Consider the following 20,278-nt stretch of genomic DNA (forward strand, 5'->3'; position numbering starts at 1 on the left):
ATATACGTATATATTTTTGCACATATATACACCCAAACATAAACGCAAACACACATTGGCAGTATCTAGTAAGAATTAAAGGACATTTAATTGTGTGCATATATTTCTCTCCAATTAAATTCAACAGGCTTTTTAAAATACAGATACCTAAGGAGATTATTGCTTTTCTCTGATATCTCTTCTAGTGTAGGGGGTCCACAGACAGGTTCTAAGACAATAGTCTTTTTCGTCAATAATCTTTTCAATAGTCTGTCAATAATCTTTTTCTTCCACCTTTATTTGAAATGCCTACATGCCTCATTTGATCTTTCTTCAGCTGCCAAATGAGAGCTTCTTGGTACATCTACAAAGGTAGCTAGGGAGTCTTGGCCATAGTTGTGGGCCAGGGATTTAACACTTGTACACTAAGTGAGAATCAAGATAAAGCTAACCCACCAGTCTTGGGATAAATGTAGAAAATATAATTCTGCTTTCCTATTGCTCCCTTGAGACAGTAATGAACTGTTGACTTGAGCTGATTGTAAAACTATAACAGCTCTCCTGGGATAGGAAACCAAGAGCTTTAGAGATCTATTGAAAGGTCTGCATAAATAAGAAATATCACATATCACAGAAAGAATGACTATTAAATCCTGTATTAATCGAGTCTGAGCTGGAACTTTCCAGAAGATTGAACATGTTCTGTGTGAAACTGGGAGGTCATGTTATAATGTGCTGTGTGATTTATGAAAAACTGAGTGCTTTCCCAAAATTACATGGTGTCAAAAGGTCTACCATGTGACAGATGGAACAAGTACATATAAAATGGAAAAAAAAAAAAAAAAAGAAAAAGCTGGGCTTCAGCTGAAACAGCAGTTGATGATTTTTTGCTGTCATTAGAATCTTCAGAATGGGTGGCTAAAATGCAAGCACTGGTAAACTGCATACATACCAGACCTGACTGCATTATATGTATATGATATATATTGCCTTATTGGAAGTAGATTTAACATGAATTACAAATACGTCTAAGAAAACCTGCAACTTCAGAAAATCTACTTCTGAATGAGATTTTTAATCATATTCAATCATATCATATCATCATATCATATCATATCTTTGTTTCTCACACAACTTAATTGAAGATACAGGTTTTGTGTGTACAGGAGTTTCATCTCCTGCTTCTCACATTCAACTGATTAGCACTCTCTTTACTAATCCTTTACTTTAATCAACAAAATAAAAACGTTTTTTACTGTAATTACAATTGGATTATTTCAATTTTCAGTTAGCATATATAACAACAGTGGTTCTAGATTATTTCTATAGAAAATTTGTATGCTGGCTGTATCAAGAAGACACAAGCAAACCAGTGAACAGAACATAAACCAAACCTATGTATACTAACATGTCTTAAGTACTTTAACAAGCATTAAGCACATTCTTTCTTATTTACAATTATGGATTGAGATTTACTTGGAACCTTGAATTTTGAGGGCTATAAGGGCTAGAAGAGTAAAAGGAAGTCATAAAATTATTAACTTAGCTAAAAATAAAGTCCACTTCCCACCACCCCAAGTAATATGATTAGACAGCTTGTAAGACCAAAGGACACTACATTTTTTGTTCAACATTATTAACTTCATGGATAAAAGAAAAATAAATAATATCTATGTTAATAAAACTTAATTCCTAAAAATTCTTAAAAAATTAATAGTGGAATACCTGAAGATATTTAGCAATAAAATGTAAGTTTTTCTAAAATAAATAATTTTTAAAAGAGTCTTTTATATCCATACAAAAGGCCTGAGTTTATCCTGAGTTCATTCAAATCAGCAAAACATACCCTTTGCCTTACACGGGAAAGGCACAGTGTCAAATGACCAACCATTATACAGAATTATAAAACAGAATTTAAATAATTTTATTTACATTTAATATTATAAATACAGAGTTTAAAGGTTTTTAATATCGCATCATAGCATTGATGTATCTGTGACATATTCACACTTCATATACAAACTCAAAGTCAAGTATATTGTTCCTTTTCAGTCCATCTTGAAAACACAGTTCCTAATAAAGACAAATCAAAAAACATATGGTTAAAGTGGTGACATAACATTATGTATTTAGTAGCCATATTTCATTTCTAAACTAACGTATAAATTGTGCTTGTTCATAATTCACTCTGTTATTTAACCTTTTACTTTACAGAAGGCTACTTGCTACAGGAGTAAGCACAACATAATGAGACATGGGTTGCAAACATAGCTTAGTGTCATTTTTTAAAGTCAGAAAACAGATATATTGCCCAAGGAGAGGCGTGGGGAAAACTATCATGCTTATTTCATCTTCGTCCCATAAATGCAGACATGTGTGGACTGGGGGGAGCTGCGCTATGTGCTTATATGCATGTATACACCTCAAAAGTCTGTTGTGAAAGAACATTAAATAAAAATTAAAATTTATTCTTTGCAAAATTTTTAAATGAGTAAATGCAAGTTCTTTTCCATGGTAAGTAACTATTTTCAGTTATTTTCTCACTTAATTTAAGAGTATGGTATGTGGTATAATATAAACCAGGACTACTTTTTGACAAATTTCGTGTCTGGGATTGACTCAACTGTGTTTTTCCTGTGTTTTCAGTTTGCTTTTTTGAATATCTTTTTTGTTCATTTGGGAAGAAAAATTAAAATTTAAGGAGTTCTATATGGTTTGCCTTAGTCCATTCAAGTTGTGTAAGACTCAATGCCAATTTTACTTGAATTGCGTCTGTTTAAAATTCAGGTTGTGGCTAATTGTTAATGAATCTTCATGAGCATTAATAACATGTGGCCATTGAAGACAGTGACTGAAGCCATTATTTCTTCAAAGTGACAGAAATCAATTGCATTTCTTATGTAGAAACCATACTTAGTGATTTTTTTAATATATTTTTTTTGGTTTATATTATTCTTTTTTAATAGCACATTAATTTTGTGTTTTTTTTTGCAGCAATCACTTTTAACTGAAGTAACTGCATTGTCACAGAATATAATACATTTTTTCAAATATTTTCAATTTGTTCTTCTTGACATTTTATGTTTATGTGCAGTTTGCATCCTTTTTGTTTTTCAATTTCAAATGTAACAGATTTTGACATTTTTGTTACATTTTTCTTTTTTTTTTTTTTAACTAACATTTTTCTAATTATTTTTATTTTTGAGAACCTGCTGTTTTTGAATTCTCTTTTTTTCCCTTTATTCTCCTCCTCAATATGAACCCAGGAGCCAACACAAAGAAAAGCGCAGATGATATAACCAGTAATGATCGTGGTGAAGATGAAGGTATTTTTTGTTTTTTTTCAAAACTCAACCCTGATGCATGAACATAAACTTTTTTATTATTATTTTTTATTTTAATAATATTAATTATTATTGTTATTGTTGTTACTGTTATTTCAACATGATTTTTAGTCACTTGCAGAAGCACACTTCAGTGTTCTTCTTTATTTTCTTCTTTAAAAATTACTTTGTTTTTCTTTTTAAAGTCCAATTTAACATATGACTGTAATTCCCCTGTAAAATAAGTGTAAAGGATATTCCTAAATTTGTGTGAAGTGAGTAATAAATATTATTTAAAAATATGTACTGTCATTGTCCCCCTCCACCGTTCTTTCTTAGGTGAGAAAATGGAATTTGAAAACATGCATGTGTTCTTTTCTCTCTTACACATTTTGTAAATTCACGTGCTTGAAAATCATGAAAAGACCTCACATGTATCCTTTCTTTCATTTCCATCATTTCTCCCGTGCACATACTGTACATTGGATGCTGTTGCATCATGGTTCATCTTTGATATTTTATTTTATTTTATTTTATTTTATTTTATTTTATTTTATTTTATTTTATTTTATTTTATTTTAATTCTCACAGGATGTGATTTACTTATTTACTTATTTGTAGGACATAAAAGTAAAAGCAGCTTTTTTTTTTCTTTTTTTTTCTTTTTTTTTTTTTTTCCCTGTAATCAGCTAGCCTCTGAGATACATTCATTCCAACTATGAGCAGATTCCCACTGAAATCAATTATAATCTTTGTCATTGACATCTTTCAGTCTTGGATTGGATTCCCTGAAAGGAAATGTTAAAGTTCATAATGAAGTACCCCCCAAAAAAGTTTTACAAGGAAATACTTTTTTCTTGCCTTGGCACAGCAAAGGCAGGATACACTAAACTAGAAAGAAGTCAAGAAATCTTCCTCTATTCTCACCCTTCCTTTTCATTAAAGTTACACTGTCATTTTATTTCACTCTTTGTACTTACCAAATTAAGAAAAAATATTTTCAAATTAAATGAGCAGATAGCAGCCTTGGGAAGTTTATTGTTCTGGATTCGGAGTAATCCATCTATTATTCCTCTCCTGCTTGGCCATTCCAAAGTGCCTTTATATTTTTCTTCAATTTGACATCAGTTCAAGTACATTTGGAACGTTTACCCTCTTGGTTCCCCTTAGAACCACACGTATTGTGTTGAGGTTATTTTTTAATCTCCTTTTTTTCTTGGCAGTTCAGCTCAATTCTAGCTATTCTATCCATATATAAAATACCATAATAAAAATCTCTGGTCTTCAATTCAGACTTGTTACCCTCTACTGTACAATCTTCATTGCTGAATTACACTCTTTCTTATAATATAAAAATGCACTGCAGAACAGAGCAAAGTTACTCCATTATTCTCTGACTTTCTTCCTATTTCTGTTCAATATATGCTTTTTTATAATGACAGTATCATTATTTGCTATAATAATTTCTGCAGCTAATTTTTAAGCTAAAGATAAATAGCAAGTGAAAATAAAATTGCTCTAAAAACATTAGATGTTTAATGATGAACACATTTTTCAGATTTTTTCAAACTTCATAAAAAGTTAGGATTTTTTGATCAACAAGGACATCCAGTTTAGATCTAAACACATGAAACATGAAACTTATTTCCTTTATGTTGAAGCTAATCATGTTCCCACTGAAGGAGAAGAGGAAATCTCCCATTGAATTCAGTAGTGAAAGATTCAACTCTGAGTAAGAACTATGTAATAAGAAAAGATTAAATACAACAAATCATGCCATGAGACTTTGGGGAGAGAAAGTGAAGGTTACTCTGTAACACAAATAATTGTTTTAAATAATCATCGCTTTCATTTACTGAGAGCTTAACTTAAAATTCATAGAAGAGACACTTTTTCATGTACTTTTCTGTGAATGTTACAAATAGAAAAATACATGTACTAAAATGTACTTCATTGCTTTACATGACCTGTTTAATAGTACCATTACTCTTGCAGTTAAAATAATTACAAAGCTTTTTGTTCTCCTGCTCAAGTACAACATATAAAATATTACATGCAGAGTATGTATCTATTTACGACAAGGTGGAGTCTATAACAAGCCTTAGATTCTTATGTCTAGGTAGATGTACATTGGAAATCAACCATATTTTCTTTGCACTCAACTGATGATTTTTTACATTTAGGATTGTGCATCCACATGAGGAAATTAATAATTGGCTGTATAAATATGACCAGCCCTAATTTACCTTTAAGTATGTTCAAATTAATTCCACATATACAAAATATTACATATGTAGTGCCTCATTTCTGTTTACATTTTTGTTAGCTTAGAGTAATTCCTAACAAACCGGAGGGAGGTATGAGTCTTAGAAGGCTTTCAAAGCTACATTCCTCACATCTATGTATTTAGCTCACCTTTTTCTTCCTCCACTTCGTTTTTTCACTGCTCAGCATATGCCTATCCTACCCGGAAGGGAATTGAGTTTTTGTTTGTTTGTTTGTTTAATCCTGACTGAATGACCAGAGACACTGATTTCCCTAACATGTTGTACTATATGATTGAAAGAAGTGCCACTACTCCACATGCAGATATGCTAAATTATTTGTAAAGGTGTACAGTTAATTCTAACAGCTGCTTGATGAAATGCCTTCTGTTTTTTAAGGGACCTTAGACCCTGCTCCCACTGTTTCTGTAGAGCATAAGTTCCTAATTTAGTTAGTCTGATCTCTGGAATCAGGAGCCTACATTTTTTATTATTAGAGGAAGAGATATGAATATAGTCCTAAATATACTCCAAATCATTGGTTAGTGCATCTTTATGACTCACTCTGAAGTATAAAAATATTGCTATCAATTTCATTTAACTTATTTTAGAGAGATCCATTTATCTGTATCACAGTAGTAAATAGGTTTTCTGTGTGTACAAAAGATTAGCTATATAATTCAGGGTCATAAATTTAATGATTTTCTTTAATGCTTAGCTGCTACAATGTGGTAAACCACGACATAGAAGACAGTGATTGATTTACATACAAAAAAAAAAAAAAAAATCTGGGCTATAAACTCAGTTAAATTCTCTGTGTTTTTTAACTCATGGGCTATTTAAAAAGAATGAACAGTTTGCTATGTTTACTTTCATCAGAACAATTTGATTTTTTGATATTATCTGATACTGAACTATTGGATATATAATTTCAACAAATGTATCTCAGTGAGGAATAGGAAAGTATGGATCATTTTTGTAATTTTGTTATTATTTATGTATCAGTATTTCTAAATTGGAACATATTTGACTTGGAATACTTTAAAAAATTACAAGATTATTCCGCCTTTTTTTTTTTTTTTTTTCTGTTTAGGCGTTTCAGCGTTTACATCTGAATTAATTTCTTGTAATATTAAAGACTTCTAAGGGCATTCTGAAAATCTTTAATAGAAAATAGTATTTGAAGTAACAAAGAGAAATATTCAAAATATAAACATTAGGCTTATAGGAACTGTGTAAGGTAGCTGTTTTAAGTGGTGATAATGACATGGAAAACATGAGAAACAGCTAAGAATAGTTTTAGCAGTTTTATAAATTGCTAACGCTATATTTCATTATTTTTTATTACTTTATTATGTTTTCCTTACTTGAATTTTTTCAGACATTCATGATCAGAACAGCAAGAAACCAGTTATGGTCTATATCCATGGTGGATCTTACATGGAGGGTACTGGCAACATGATTGATGGGAGCATTCTTGCAAGTTATGGAAATGTCATTGTTGTCACCCTCAATTACAGGCTGGGGGTTTTAGGTAAGTGTCACTTTTCTTCATCACCATATATATATATTGAAGTAGTTAGATGGTATTTCCATTAAATAGCCAGTCAGATAGAGATATTTGATTGTTTATTAGATCTACTGATCAATCATAAATCCTCGAACCATTATTTATTTATTTATTTATTTATTTATTTATTTATAAACAGAACATTCTTGCTAGTGGATAGTTTGACTGCATTATATTCATTTCGAATTTTGTTTAGTATTTTCTGGGGACCAAGCTACATCAGACCAAGCTGTCTTCTTGGCTGTTTTCACCTTAAACAAAAATTACTGGACTTTTGTAATGAAGTTAGTGCTGGTTTCTCTTCAATTTATCGTATCATATATGCTCTTTGTTCAGTATTCAACAACTTTTAGGAAATTGTATCTATTTATCATTGAGATATCCTCAATTCCTCATAAAAAGGAGAAAATTAATCAAGAATGAATATTTATCTGTTTCAAAACAGTTGCTAATACTAGGAAGAAGGATGTTACTATTTATCTGTATTTGTAATTTTTGTAGGCATATTTGTTTGTTTTAGGGCAGCTAATACAGAAAAAAAAAAAAAAAAAAAGAGGCTTTAGAAACTGATGACATTTGTGTTACAGGTAAAATGGAGTCAAGGGGTTTCAAGGAGTGATGTAGAATTATCTTCCTAAATATAAGGAACATTATAAACATGAATTATACTGTTAAAATGAATTAACACTTCTGTCTTTCAAACATTTAATTAATACTTCTAAGTTTCAAACTTTTTCCTTCTGTCAGCATTATCAGGAATAACAGAATATCCTTAGATCCATGATGTACTGGGTGTGGCTGGGATGGAGTTAACTTTTCCTGCAGCAGCCCATACAGTGCTGTGTTCTGCACTTGTAGCTAGAACAGCATTGGTATCAATGTGGTATACCACATGACGGGAGATGAAAAATCTTATCTGCTTTCTCCGTGATTCCATCTCCTGGATAAACAACAATATAAAAGCAGGTTTTCTCCAAATGAAGCTTTATTTAATGAGGCTTCATTTCTTTATTTCTTTTCCATAGAAAACTAAGCTAAAATTTTGCTCATCATGGCAGACTTTAGATCTATTTTTTTGTTGCTTGTATGCTTATATTTCCGGCATTTTAGGAAGCAATTTATTTGTGCATTTTTTTATTTACAAAGATTTTAAATCTATTCTTGATAGCAAAGCTGATCTATGTTCTTGTTATGTACTATTTTGGAATAGAAGAATCTTTTTTGTTGAGTTATTAAGCAATGTTCTATCTCATCACAGCACTGAGATTATTTTTGTTCCTGAATTTGACTCTTGTTCAAATACAAAAGAACTTTTTTTTTTTTTTTTTTTCAAAGTTAGAGGCAGATTTATACATAAAGCAAGGAAGATAAAAGTATATTTTGTTGTACTTATACCTGCAGTCATGGTACTCAGAAACACACCCAAAAGAAGGAAAAAAAAAAAAAAAAAACGGGGAGGGAAGAAAAAAAAGACACTTGACAGGTTTTTTATGTACATGTATATAAGCTTCAACAAAACATTTTTTGTTGTTTTTGTTTGTTTGTTTGATAAATAAAAGTGTATGCCCAAGGATCTTGGTGATAGCTATCTATCACCAAAAAAGTTTATTGAAACACTCTATTTAAAGTTTTTTATATATATATATATTTTTTTTAACTAAAATTATTCAAGGATACGGATGTTGCTTGAGATGTTTGATTGTCCAGCTTTTACATACCCATCTAAAGGAAATAGAAGTTTGCAATATTTTCTTTTATGAATTCCTATTTTATAAGGAAAAAAAAAATATATATATATATATAAAGTAAAAACTACAAGAAAAAAATAAAGTAAATAAGCATATGGAAGACAAGCATGTTTATTCATTAAAAAAAAAAAAAAAGTTGTATAATTATTGCCAAATATCATGTTGAGATTGGCAGTATTTGTATCCTGTTCTTCTAGCACAAGTTTATCTTCTTTAGGAGGAAATTCTCACTCAGAGAGTGGTGAGGCACTGGAACAGGTTTCCCAGAGATGTTGTGGATGCCTCATCTCTGAAAGTGTTCAAGACCAGGTTAGATGAGGCCTTGAGCAACCTGATGCCAGGGTGGCATCCCTGCCTATGTCACAGGGGTTGGAACTACATCGTATTTAAGGTCTCTTCCAACCCGAACCATTCTATGATTCTATGACTCTATGACTCTGTGATTCTTTATGAAATATATGTTTATTTATGTAAGTTTGTTTCAAACCCTTTTCATTTGTGAGTTTGTACATAGAAGTACACATACAAACATGACAAAAATGACAGGACTTGGTAATTCTGTTGCTATTATCACATCCTGTGACAGGGGAATACACACTGCATTGGTCAGACATCATAATGAGTTACTGAAGCCCCTATATATGTATTTTTCCTTTGGAAAAATTGCACCTGAATGTACCCAGGTATTATTATTATTATCATAAATGTTAGTTCTATAATTTAGGTATATTTAGTAGTTTTCCTTTCAGTCTATATTGTGTCATTAACAACAGCAGATAGAAAATCTATGTAGATGATCACTGTACAATATTAGCCAGACAAATTTCAGCTTGAGGTCCTGGGAATTTATCTGTAACAGAAAACCAGAGAACAAATTGTTAACAGTGTTTGCACATGTTTAAGAAACTGGTATTTTGAAAATGCATCTTCGTAGATGAGGGGAAATTTAAATTATTAGGGACCATTTGCTTTACCTGACTGTTCTTCACTGGCACAAGGTGTTTGGCCTCTAGAAATACATATATAGTTATGATTTTTTTGTCAACATAATAGAATATAAACTATACTTGCTTCTTTTACTACAGGATATAATATAATCATTAATTATATATAATTAAATATATGATGCATATATATTTAATGTATAATATTTATTATAATTATTGATTAATTATATTTAATAATTAATCTGTGGTCATCTTATAAGTTATTGAAAGTCTTGAAAGATCTGTGTTTAATAACAGATGGCACTCCATTATTCAAGTTTTAAAACTAAATATTATCAGGCACCACAATGACAAGATTTCCCCATCTTTGTGGAGATAATACTTTATAGATTAAAGTCTGGTTGTCTATTGGCTATAACAGAGATACTGAAACTTCTAGTCTTAAGTTATAACCAGAAAGCAGGCATCCCAGGCAGAAAAGGAAGACTTTAATTGCAGTAGCTGAGACATGGTGATCTATAAATAATTATAACTGGCTGAGAGAGACAAATATCTTCATTTCTATCTTTTCTTATTGCATCTGACTAAAGCATAAGCCTTTGGACTGTGCTCTGAGTAGTATTTATTTGTATCTCCAAAATACATAAGAGATGCTGTTCTCTCTTTTGGAGGACTGCAGAGCTGCTCTGTGAAAAAGTACCACAATTTTTTCTCTGTGTTCAAGTAGCACTATGGCAAAATAGCAGACAGGTGGACACAGGACTTTCCAACTTTTTTATTATTCCTTTTTGGATTCCTTTGGATAAAAGTACTGCTGGTATTCTTATTGGCATTTCTAGACCCCTAAGCATGTATACAGTCGTAATATGGGTTGCAGATATTGTTTAGAAAGACATATTTTCCCTTTGAGTATATATCTCCTGGATAGGATCCTTTGGGACAATAAAATAGAAGAGGTTTAGCTTTTCCTTTTTACACAGTATATAGGCACTATGCACAATGGAGTGCTGCTGTGCCACATTTAAGTCCTTGTACAACACTTTAGGGTTTGGGGGGATCCTGACTCTGCCCAACCCAGCATCTCTCATTCCCCCTAATGCATCACCACAGTGCTGAGAGAAGACACTCTTAAAGTTAAAGGAAATTGCAAATTTTGAAATTGCAAGGCAGTGCTCCTATATTGTGATAAATTCTGCATCGTACCACACAGAAATACTAAAACCTGCTGCCCCTCCAGCCCAGAACTCATGCTTTGAGCAATGTGTAGGATGGTGTTTTTTATATAAAATATTTAAGTTATTAAAAAAAAAAAAAAATCAGTTGAATTTTCAAAAATCCCAAACTACTTAAGGACTTAATTTAACTGAAAAAAAAAAAAAAAAAAAAAAAAAAAAAAGTAGAAATACAAAAGACTGAGATGATTGGGCAAAATAGATATCCTAATTCTAATAATGTTATAGTATTACAGAAGAAGGATGGTTAGAACAACTTGACTCACTTGTTCTGGATATTGCTTAATTCTTTATTGTTCAAATTCTTAGTCTTAATGGGTATGCTCTATATATTTACAACCTAGCTATCAATATTGTGGTAGCATCTTTTACAAGGTTAAGTAACAGACAAAAACACAGAACGGGGACTTTTTGTTCCCCTAGCAAAACTATTGTTTTGCTGTGGCGTGACCTGAATTGTTTGTCTCTTGGGGACACTTGAATATGCTGAGCCCCAGTTTAGCTTGTGTAACAGTAGAAACAAAATCTGGAAAAATAGGAGTGAGAATTCTGGAAAGAAAGCCACAAATCTAGCCTCCCTTCTTCCCCCACCTCCACATCCCCCAAACCAACCAACCAACCAAAAAAACAAAAAATCACAAGACAAAACCAAAACCAAACCAAGCCAACCATCCAACCAAACAACAGCAAAATGCAAAGCCCCAATGCCCAAGAATTATTTTTGCAGTTAAATTCAGATGCAGTGTTATAAACATGGAAGAAATAATCTTCAGCAATCTTCAGAAAAAAATAACATTCAAATATGAACTTGATGTTCTTGTGTGAGCTATTACAGCCAAAACCTGAGATGAATTCTAGAAATATGAATCATATTTTGTAAGCCAGAATTAAATGAAACATCTAATGTAGTAACTGAGACACACTCAGAGTTCAAAATTATAAAATTTATTTAGCATTATGGACACCATTTAGAATTTAACATTTTCTTCCTCTTAGAATTCCAAATCACGCTGATAAGAATAGACTTTCTCTTATCTCTCCTTCTTTTATGGCAATAAACATACATTTTAAGTACTCTGTCTTGAAAGACTGGGCTACCTTTTAACAGAAATTATATCCACATGTAATTAGAGTTCTCTATAAATATTAGGCAATGTAATATAAATCAGAATTTATTTTACAATGAGTCTCTCTCCTTACGCAAGTTATAGAGAACTTTAGCTTTCTTTACTTCACTAAGTGTTTGGTTTGAAGGTTAGAACATTAATACACTGAAACAGTGTACATTGTAAATGAACTGCTTAGGTTTCGGCTGACCAGAGGCACATCTGTGAACTGCAAAGTGTGATGTAAAATGTTACGTAGGTTACAGATTCTTTAAAAAGTCACTATAGTTTAAGTAAGCAGAATATGGGATAATTTAACTTACTGAAACAGAGAGGTTAATGAGTCAGTGACTACTCAGGTAAACCTTGAATAAAGCACCAGGTTCCTCGTAGCAGTTTAGAAGTTTTTCCAGGTAACATGAATGAAGTAAGCAGTTATAAACTGTTAATATGTCTAACCTTCAAGGTAACATTTTAATTAGTACCTTTACATATTGTTAGTTTGTGAAAAATACATGTTGGAAGCTGTACAGAGGTAATCATCGGAAGTAAGTAGTATATGACCTAACTTTTCACCTAGAACAGAACTGACTTCTTTCATATTCGCAGTGTTTGTACAGTATTATACAATACATCAAGACTTATCTTCACCAGTGTAGTTGTTGAGCAAAGTGACTCCTTTATGTGTGTATTTTTGTTTAGTTTTGGTTTTGTTTGCCTTTTTTTTTTTTTTTTTTTTTTTTTTTTTTTTTAATTAAGACATGCAGATCTGTTCTTTTTGTGCCTCCAGGCCACCCTTCTTTATCTCCAGTGTGTGCCCACTAGTACAAGAAACTTAAAGGTGATCTGCTGGTATAAAGCACCAGAGGTAAATTAGTACTCATGGGAATGACCCTGGAGCTGAAGCATGCTGAGTAAATCACAGTTCAGTGCTTACACAAGAAAGGAGTTTTGTTTAAACTCAATTTAACTTATAATGATTGTTTACATTGTTGATGCCAATGTACACATCACTACATTGTGTCGCCTACATCTTTCAGCTTCATGCACATTATTCCCTGGTTATTTTGGTCCCTGGCCTCTCTTGTTAGTTGTCCAAAAACTGTGTCAGCTAATGTGTTACCACAGTGTTTTTCTGCTTTAGTAAAACTCTAGTTCCCATCAATGATGGATAAATATTTCTGTTGGTACCAACACATTTTTTGTGTACATCAGAATTATAATCTTTGATATTTATTTATTTATTTGTTGATTTAAAATCTTATTTTGTTCTACTATTTAAAATCTATTGTTAGGTCACAAAATTGGATTTGCACAAATGCAACTGAGAAATCACATCCATATCCCATTGTTTTTAGACTGTCATGCCACTACATCTTCTGCTTCAACCATGAGACGCGACAAGTATATAAGTTACAGTATCAACAGAAGTTATATGTACACTAATTGAGTTTCTAACATTAGATATACTCCTTTCATAGAGAGATTGCACAGTAGCACTATGGTTATGTCTTATAATCACAACAGCTCTTAATAGCTTGTTCTGCTCTCATGTGAATTACTTCTTTAGCACCTGAAATCATCTGACAATTTAAAACTCTTGACAAGATTAGGTAACTAATTCAGTAGTCAGGGGCACATTCTTAGAAATGTGACTGTTAAAACTGGAGTTTAGCAATTTTGAATGAAAGTTCCTGTTACTCAAGTGCAATGTGATCTACCTCTTCCAGGCTTGATGGATTAACCCAGCTGATTGAACTAGTCAAGTACGCTCTCATAAAATATTTTTTTAAATCATAAACTATATTGCCAAATGGAGCAAAAAAGTAAAAGATGCTGTAAAAAAAATAAAAATAAAAAGTTTAAAAAGATGGATTTCAGGTAATTCTCTGAGTAGCAGTCATCATTTGAGCATTTCTAGCAACATCAAGGTAAGTGCTGCTCTATCTAGATTAATATAAACACATTTATGATTTGAAAATTGACTATGAATTTTTTTTCTTAGTGTATATCTATTTAGTTATTATATAATATGTATATATATATATAAATTATATATATATATATATATATATACATATATATTTTTCCCCACAGATTTTTTTCCCCTGCAGGTACCTTTCTTATAGACTGGAACTATATTTAAATGTTTCAATTTAATAGTATTATAAAGATTCTGACCAAAAGAAAATCAGGGGAAAACCTTCATTTTATATGAAGTCTTCCACTGTTTGCAGGGTTTTGCAATGTTTATACATAAATTAAAAGAAAAAATTTGAAGTGTTACTCAGTCTCACCACCCACTGTAACAAGCCAGTATGCTTTTCTGAGGAGGCAGGGGAGCAGTGTGCTCCCCTGTCATAGAGTTGTGGTCCCCTGGTCATAGAGTTAAAGTTGCATGCTTTCACCAACCAGTGAGATGTACTCTTGGAAGGATAACACAAAACAAACACATTTTTGCTTTAATTATTTCAGACCTTCTTGTCATTCCTTGTAATCACAAATTGATGGGCACAGAAAAACAAATATTTTAACTGCTTACGGTAACATATGAAAAAAAAAAAAAAAAAAAAAAAAGCTCCCTGTGTGTTTTTGGAGCTTCTGTTTCAGAACTGACAATGAAGTTTTTCCTTGAATAGTTCCTAAGGCGTATACAAGGAATCTGAGGGTATTAAATGAATAAAGCTTAGGTGATGGATGTTAAGTGAGTTATTCAGTAGATATCTTCAGGTAAAGGTTAGCAGTTGACAAAAATCATCAATTTTCATCTTTTCATTTCTGCCTTCTAAATGTTTTCCATTTAGGGAATTGAAAAAAATGTGTTCTTTTGGCATTCATTAGTCCCAGGTCTCCTATGGTAACACTGGTTCACTTAGAGCTTAGATTGATTAGAAAAATATAATGATGTAAGATGTAATAAAATTGCAGTAGGAAAAGTGGGAGGACTTATAATAACAACAAAAAAAATGGTTTCAGAGTTTTCTATTTTTATTTGTTTCTTGTTTCCCAAGCCATCTGTGGATTGTGTTATATATTTGCCTAAAACTAAGTACCCCCTTCGGGATCTGGGAAAGGGTAAAATAAACACATATAGCCTTTATCAAAATTTAAGAGAAGAGACTAAAACCAGAGGGAACACAGTTTTCTTCATTGATATAACGTTAGGTTACATAAAATCAGATCTTGTATGTTTAAAAAAATCACATCTCTCCAAGTAGGTTGCATAGGTCTGTGTCTTCATTTTCTAGAAATGTTAAAGCAATTTTTAACATTTACTTATGTGATTCTATGTTTGATATACTATCAAAAATATATATTTTTTCACTTTCAGTTGTGCTCCATTTATAACAAATAACATTTGATTGTAAATATTTGTGCTCTGTGAAAATGATGTTCCTATGTTTGAATAGCAAGTAGTTACCTAATTGCCTACAAATCTCATCCATAGCTAATTGAGTTTCTATGAAAATACTTTGACAATTACATGGTTGAGAGCCTCTGGTTAAGGATTAAGGGACAAACAAATAAAGCAGATGTCATTGTGGCAGTCTACTGTAGGCCGAGCCAGGATGATAACACCAATGAATTATTCTTTAAGGAACTAAGAGATACCTCTAGACCAGGCAGCCTTGTCCCTATAGGGCACTTCAATTTGCCAGACATAAACTGGGAATACCACACAGTTGATACAAACATGTTCAGTAGATTCATAAAACAACTTGATGATAACTTCTTGGTACATATACTAAGGGAGCTGACCAGAAAAAGTGACCTCCTAGATTTGCTACTTGTAAACAGAGAGTGTCTTGTGGGTTAAGTGGCAATTGGTGGCCATCTTGGTCATAATGACCATGAAGTAGTTGAGTTTAAAAAGTTTGGTGATAAGGGGAAAACTGCTACCAAAATGGGGGAGAACAGACTTCAGACTGCTCAGGGAACTAGTTAGTGAGGTCTCCTGGGAATCTGCTTTGAAAGACATTGAGGTCCATGAGTGCTGGTCATTTTTTAAGTACCACCTCCTAAGAGTGCAGGAACAGGCAATTCCAAAATGGCGGAAGTCAAGCACTCAGAGCAGAAGGCTGGCTTGACTGAGCAGGAGTCTTCTAGAGCTTAGGTCAACAAAGAAAGTGTACGGCCAGTGGAAGCGAGGTCAAGTGACATATGACGACTGCAGAGATGCTGTTTGGCATTGTAGGGAGAAAATTTGTGTGGCCAAAGTTCAGATAAAGTTGAAGCTGGCCAGTACTGTGGGGGATAATAAAAAGAGCTTTTAAAAATATGTTAACAGCAAAAGGAGGACCTGAGATAACACTGGTCTATTAATTGATGAGGATGGTCACCTCAAATATAGGGACATACTCAAAATAGAGATGTTTACTGCTTTCTTTCCCTCTGTCTTCAACACCGACGATGGACCCGCAGAATTTGCTGCTCCAGCAAGATGTATATAAGTCTATGGAACTCAATGAGATTCATCCCAGGGTGCTCAAAGAGCTGGTTGATGTCATCATGAGATGACATCATCTCAATTATGTTTCTATGGTCTTGGGAATCTGGAGTGGCCACAGTCAACTGAAAGCTGGAAAATGTTGTTCCATTTTTCAAGAAGAACAAGAAAGAAGACATTGGTAATTACAGCCCTATCAGTCTCACTTCAGTGCCTGATAAAATTACGGAGAAGAAAGTTCTGGGAATTATTGAAAAACACCTGAAAGGGAATGCAGACATTGGTCACAGACAACACACATTCTTGGTTAACGAATTTAATATTCTTTTAGTTCACCTAGTTGACCAAGGGAAGCCAGCTGATGCAATCTTTTGGATTTCAGCCTAGCTTCTGATACTTTTTCTTATAGTATCTTTCTGGGCAAAATGTCCAGCACACAGCAAGACAAAAGCATTATGTGATGAGTGAACAATTGGATGATGGGTGGAGCTCAAAGGGTTATAATAAATGGTAATTTAATGGTGATAAATGGTGAACCCTACTAATGACTAGCCACCATCAGACTGGTGGCTAGTCATTAGTAGGGTTCCTCAGGTCTCCATTTTAGGGTCAGTTCTCTTTAATGTTTTCATAAACAACTTGGGTGCAGGACATGGAGACATACTAAATAAGTTTATGATCAACACTAAATTGTGACAAGCTGTTAACTCTGTTGAAGAGAGAGAAGGCTTGCAGAGAGATCTTGACAAGTCAGAAAACTCGGCAATCACAAACAACATGAAGTTTAACAACAACAAGTGTCTGATTCAGCACGTGAGATGGAGCAATCCTGGATATATGTAGTGTCTGGGGGACAAGAGTCTGGAGAACAGCCATGCGGAAATGGATCTGAGGATTTTGGTTGACAGCAAGTTGAATAGGGGTCAACAGTATTCCTTGGCAGCCAGGAGGCCCAACTGTATCCTGGGATGCATCAAGCACAGCATTGCTACATGGTTGAGGGAAGTGATTGTCCTGCTCTAGTCTGTGCTGGTGCGGCCTCACCTGGAGTACTGTGTGCAGTTTCGGGCACCACAATATAAGAAGGACATAAAACTATTAGACAGTGTCTAAAGGTCACTCAAAGTGCAACAAAGATGGTGAAAAGTCTAGAGAAAGATGTATGTGGAGCAGCTGAGGTCATTTGGTTTGTTCAGCCTAGAGAAGAGGAGAGGTGAGACCTCATTGCAGCCTACAGCTTCCTCATGAGGGGTGAGAGAGGGGGAGGCACTGATCTCTTCTCTCTGGTAATCAGAAACAGGACCAGGGAATAGCATGAAGCTGCATCAGGGGAGGTTCAGGTTGAACATTAGGAAAAGGTTCTTCACTGACAGGGTGGTCAGGCACACACAGGAACATGTTCCTGAGGGAAGTGGTCATGACACCAAGCCTGCTGGAGTTAAAGAAGTACTTGGACAACACTCTCAGACATGTGGTCTAATTTTTGGGAGGTCTTGTGTGGAGCCAGGATTTAGACTGGCTGATACTTTGTGACATCCCTGCCTATGGCAGAGGGGCTGGAGGTAGATGATCTTCCAACCCTTCCAACCCAATCCATTCTATGATCCTTTTGGGTCCCTTCTAACTCAGGATATTCTATGATTCTGTGATTCTATGATATGTTTCAAAACAGTAGAAAGTTATAAAAGAATACATTGATTTTCACAGAAGACAGTCTAGTCCACAGCCAATACCAGATCAAGACTAACCAATCATGACAAAAATTTCAAACCCATTTACTTTCAATGAAATTTTGTTTGTCCTACTAAAACACAATCAATTACACTTTCCTTCCGTTGGGAATCTTTTAGGGAAAAACATCACTAGTAAAGCTTTATTCTGTTGGCACAGGTGACTTAGTTCAGATCACTTAGTTATTGTAATCCTTTGGAATATTTGTCAGTGAACTTCTTCATAATTTTCCTTTTATCGCTAATATTCCCCTGTTGCTTTTACAAAGGGGAAAAATAATCCTTTCTTTCTTTCTTTCTTTCTTTCTTTCTTTCTTTCTTTCTTTCTTTCTTTCTTCTTTCTTTCTTTCTTTCTTTCTCTCTCTCTCTCTCTCTCACTCTCTCTCTCTCTTTCTCTCTCTCTCTCTCTCTTTTTTTTTTTTTTTTAATTTTTATCTTACTGTGGAAAACAGGAGGAATCAAACACGCATTGGTTAAATACAGATACCCTAGACTCAGTTGTTTTTCAGCATAGACTTGTATTGATGAAAATACAAGGAATTCAATTCTGAATATCCTTGAATAAAGGGTAGCTTGCAGATGTTGTACTCCTAGAATAGAACAGAAAACAAGCTATGACTCATAAGGTCCTAATTTCATCTCTACTTTTCCTTTGCTCTTGAGAGGAATTACATTGCTTCATTTGAGACTTCTTAAAGAAGCAAAAGATTTCCCTTTTCTTCTAACCTGTGTTATAGGTTGATAAATGGAGCAAACCTGTTTGTTCATAGTAGAAGAGTAATAGTAAGCAAGTAAATTGCTTTTCTCTGTCCAGCCATAATGAGGATCTCTGAACATGGTTATTCAATTTACATTGTAAAGTCTCTGGGAAAGTAACTGTCTTTCTGACGGTTGGTTTATCCAATGCAAGGGCTGTCCTTGCCTGTGACTGCTGCTCCTAACTGGTAATGCCACAGAAATAATTAAAGTATGCAGGAAAAAGAGCCTCCCTTCTGTTTTGCTGGAGGCTGTCAGATTGGCACAAGCAGATCCAGAACCTTCTGAATAGCTTTGCTTTCACACTCCTCATAATGCAGGTACAATGCAACTTCCAGCTTGCAACCTGACTGCTCTGATCTGTTTGTATCTTCTGCAGATGTGCTATGCCTTTTTTTTTTTTTTTCCCCTTCTTTCAGAAATGGACTTATCTGCATATACAAATGTTAAAAATGTGTGTTTAAAGGAAAGACATTTTAATCATTTTCTTTTGTTGCATGTAAATATTTGCTGCTTGTCAGATGTACAGAGTTGGCTATTTTATCAAGGAAGAAAACCTGTGCTTTATTGAAAACTTATGGACTCTCATTTATTTGATTTTTCATGTGATTTTAGTCAAGGTTCAGATGCAAGCAAATTTTACTGACATCTTTATAGTGCCTACTGATGCCAGCTAGCCATGCCTTTGCCTAATGAGAGAGAATCAAGCTTAGCTAGTCTTCTATTTTTCTAAAAGTGTTGATGACTGGATAACCCCCTTTATAAAGTTATTAACTGAAAATAATAATACTAATAATAAAAATAAAAAAAATCCCTCTCTTCATAATGGATATTTTCATTAAAAGTCAGTAGTTTACCTCCCCCCTTTTAGGACTTTCATACAGGATGTGTACAAGGACATCATTTATGAAAAACATTCTAGAGATTTAGCTTAAATACAGTCTTCTGAAATAAATTTTAAATATATATATATAGAGAGAGGAAAGAATCCATTCTGTATGCCTGCTAAAATAACATAGATGTTGAATTATGTTTCTGGTTCATAACTGCATTCAATATATTCAATAATCTGTAGGACAAATTTGTCTCCCATTCATGATGAAGTCCTCCTGTTTTTACCTCTCAGTTTAAGACATCCAGTTTTCACCTTCAGATTGCTTTCCCTAACAGCTATAA

The 20,278-nt window shown here is 33.4% G+C and overlaps 1 protein-coding gene across 1 annotated transcript in view; it reads left to right on the forward strand.

Annotated features, from left to right (window-relative positions):
- Window positions 1-20,278, forward strand: part of NLGN4X (neuroligin 4 X-linked) — a 156,950-nt gene that overhangs the window by 58,490 nt on the left and 78,182 nt on the right. Inside the window, 2 exon segments of the mRNA XM_040534216.1 lie at window positions 3,246-3,305; window positions 6,948-7,100. Of these exon segments, the coding sequence (XP_040390150.1) occupies window positions 3,246-3,305; window positions 6,948-7,100 (213 nt within the window).

The sequence above is a fragment of the Cygnus olor genome, chromosome 1, assembly GCF_009769625.2.
Source record: "Cygnus olor isolate bCygOlo1 chromosome 1, bCygOlo1.pri.v2, whole genome shotgun sequence".
In the NCBI taxonomy this organism is placed as follows: Eukaryota; Metazoa; Chordata; class Aves; order Anseriformes; family Anatidae; genus Cygnus; species Cygnus olor.